Source organism: Corvus brachyrhynchos, unplaced genomic scaffold (assembly GCF_000691975.1).
Source record: "Corvus brachyrhynchos isolate BGI_N302 unplaced genomic scaffold, ASM69197v1 scaffold1366, whole genome shotgun sequence".
Lineage (NCBI taxonomy): Eukaryota > Metazoa > Chordata > Aves > Passeriformes > Corvidae > Corvus > Corvus brachyrhynchos.
Genome location: NW_008238680.1, coordinates 1 through 1,736, shown reverse-complemented (window position 1 = coordinate 1,736; position 1,736 = coordinate 1). Strand labels below are relative to the sequence as shown.

The 1,736-nt window shown below is 45.8% G+C and overlaps 1 protein-coding gene across 1 annotated transcript in view; it reads right to left on the bottom strand.

Moving 5' to 3' along the window:
* Positions 1 to 1,733, bottom strand: part of CYHR1 (cysteine and histidine rich 1) — a gene marked incomplete at its 5' end in the record, with an annotated part of 5,747 nt that extends 4,014 nt beyond the window's left edge. Inside the window, one exon of the mRNA XM_008636698.2 lies at positions 1,717 to 1,733. Within this exon, the coding sequence (XP_008634920.1) occupies positions 1,717 to 1,733 (17 nt within the window). The remainder of the gene's footprint in view (positions 1 to 1,716) is intronic.
* Between the last annotated feature and the right edge of the window lie 3 nt (positions 1,734 to 1,736).

Below are 1,736 nucleotides of genomic sequence, written 5' to 3'. Positions count from 1 at the left end.
AAAGGGGGAAAGCAGAGTGGGAAATGTGGGAAAAATCTGGGAAAAATCCGGGAAAAATATGGAAAAGGAAATTGGAAAATCTGGGAGAAAAGTGGAAAAGCAGAGAGGGAAATGTGGGAAAAATCTGGGAAAAATGGGAAAAGAAGAGTGGGAAATGTGGGAGGAAAGGCGGAAAGCAGAGAGGGAAATGTGGGAAAAATCTGGGAAAAATGGGAAAAGAAGAGTGGGAAATGTGGGAGGAAAGGCGGAAAGCAGAGAGGGAAATGTGGGAAAAATCTGGGAAAAATGGGAAAAGAAGAGTGGGAAATGTGGGAGGAAAGGCGGAAAGCAGAGAGGGAAATGTGGGAAAAATCTGGGAAAAATGGGAAAAGAAGAGTGGGAAATGTGGGAGGAAAGGCGGAAAGCAGAGAGGGAAATGTGGGAAAAATCTGGGAAAAATGGGAAAAGAAGAGTGGGAAATGTGGGAGGAAAGGCGGAAAGCAGAGAGGGAAATGTGGGAAAAATCTGGGAAAAATGGGAAAAGAAGAGTGGGAAATGTGGGAGGAAAGGCGGAAAGCAGAGAGGGAAATGTGGGAAAAATCTGGGAAAAATGGGAAAAGAAGAGTGGGAAATGTGGGAGGAAAGGCGGAAAGCAGAGAGGGAAATGTGGGAAAAATCTGGGAAAAATGGGAAAAGAAGAGTGGGAAATGTGGGAGGAAAGGCGGAAAGCAGAGAGGGAAATGTGGGAAAAATCTGGGAAAAATGGGAAAAGAAGAGTGGGAAATGTGGGAGGAAAGGCGGAAAGCAGAGTGGGAAATGTGGGGAAAATCTGGGAAAAATATGGAAAAAGAGATTGGAAAATCTGGGAGAAAGGGGGAAATCAGAGTGGGAAATGTGGGGAAAAAGTGGGTACTTTATGCAGTTTTTATTCCTAGTGACGGTTTAGTTAAGGGGCAGAAGCACAGACAAGTTTGAACAGATCAGTTGATGTGGGAAAAATCTGGGAAAAATATGGAAAAGGAGAGTGGGAAATCTGGGAGAAAAGAGGAAATCAGAGTGGGAAATTTGGGAAAAATGGGGAAAAGCAGAGTGGGAAATCTGGGAAAAATCTGGGAAAAATCCGGGAAAAATATGGAAAAGGAGATTGGAAAATCGGGGAGAAAAGAGGGAAAGCAGAGTGGGAAATTTGGGAAAAATCTGGGAAAAATATGGAAAAGGAGAGTGGGAAATCTGGGAGAAAGGAGGAAATCAGAGTGGGAAATTTGGGAAAAATGGGGAAAAGCAGAGTGGGAAATGTGGGAAAAATCCGGGAAAAATCCGGGAAAAATATGGAAAAGGAGATTGGAAAATCGGGAAGAAAAGCGGGAAAGCAGAGTGGGAAATTTTGGGAGAGAATTGGAAAAGCAGAGCAGAAAATCTGGGAGAGAAATTTGGGAAAATTTGGGAGAGAGGTGGAAAACCAGGCTGGGCAATCCGGGAAAAGCCCGGAAAAGCAGAGTGGGAAAAGTGGGAGAGGCGTGGGAAAAGCGCAACCCCTCCAAACGCCGCCGGGATCAATCCCAGCCCAAAAACCGAATCCCAAATTCCCCCCAAAAGCATCCGGAATTCCCGCTCAATTCTCTCGGAGGGAATCCCAGCGCAAAAAGCGACCAGAATTCCATCAAAAACCGCCCCAAAACCTCCTGAAATCCCAAAAATTCGCCCCAAAACCCCTCCAGGATGGATCCCAGCCCTCACCGATCCTGGCACTCCTCCTG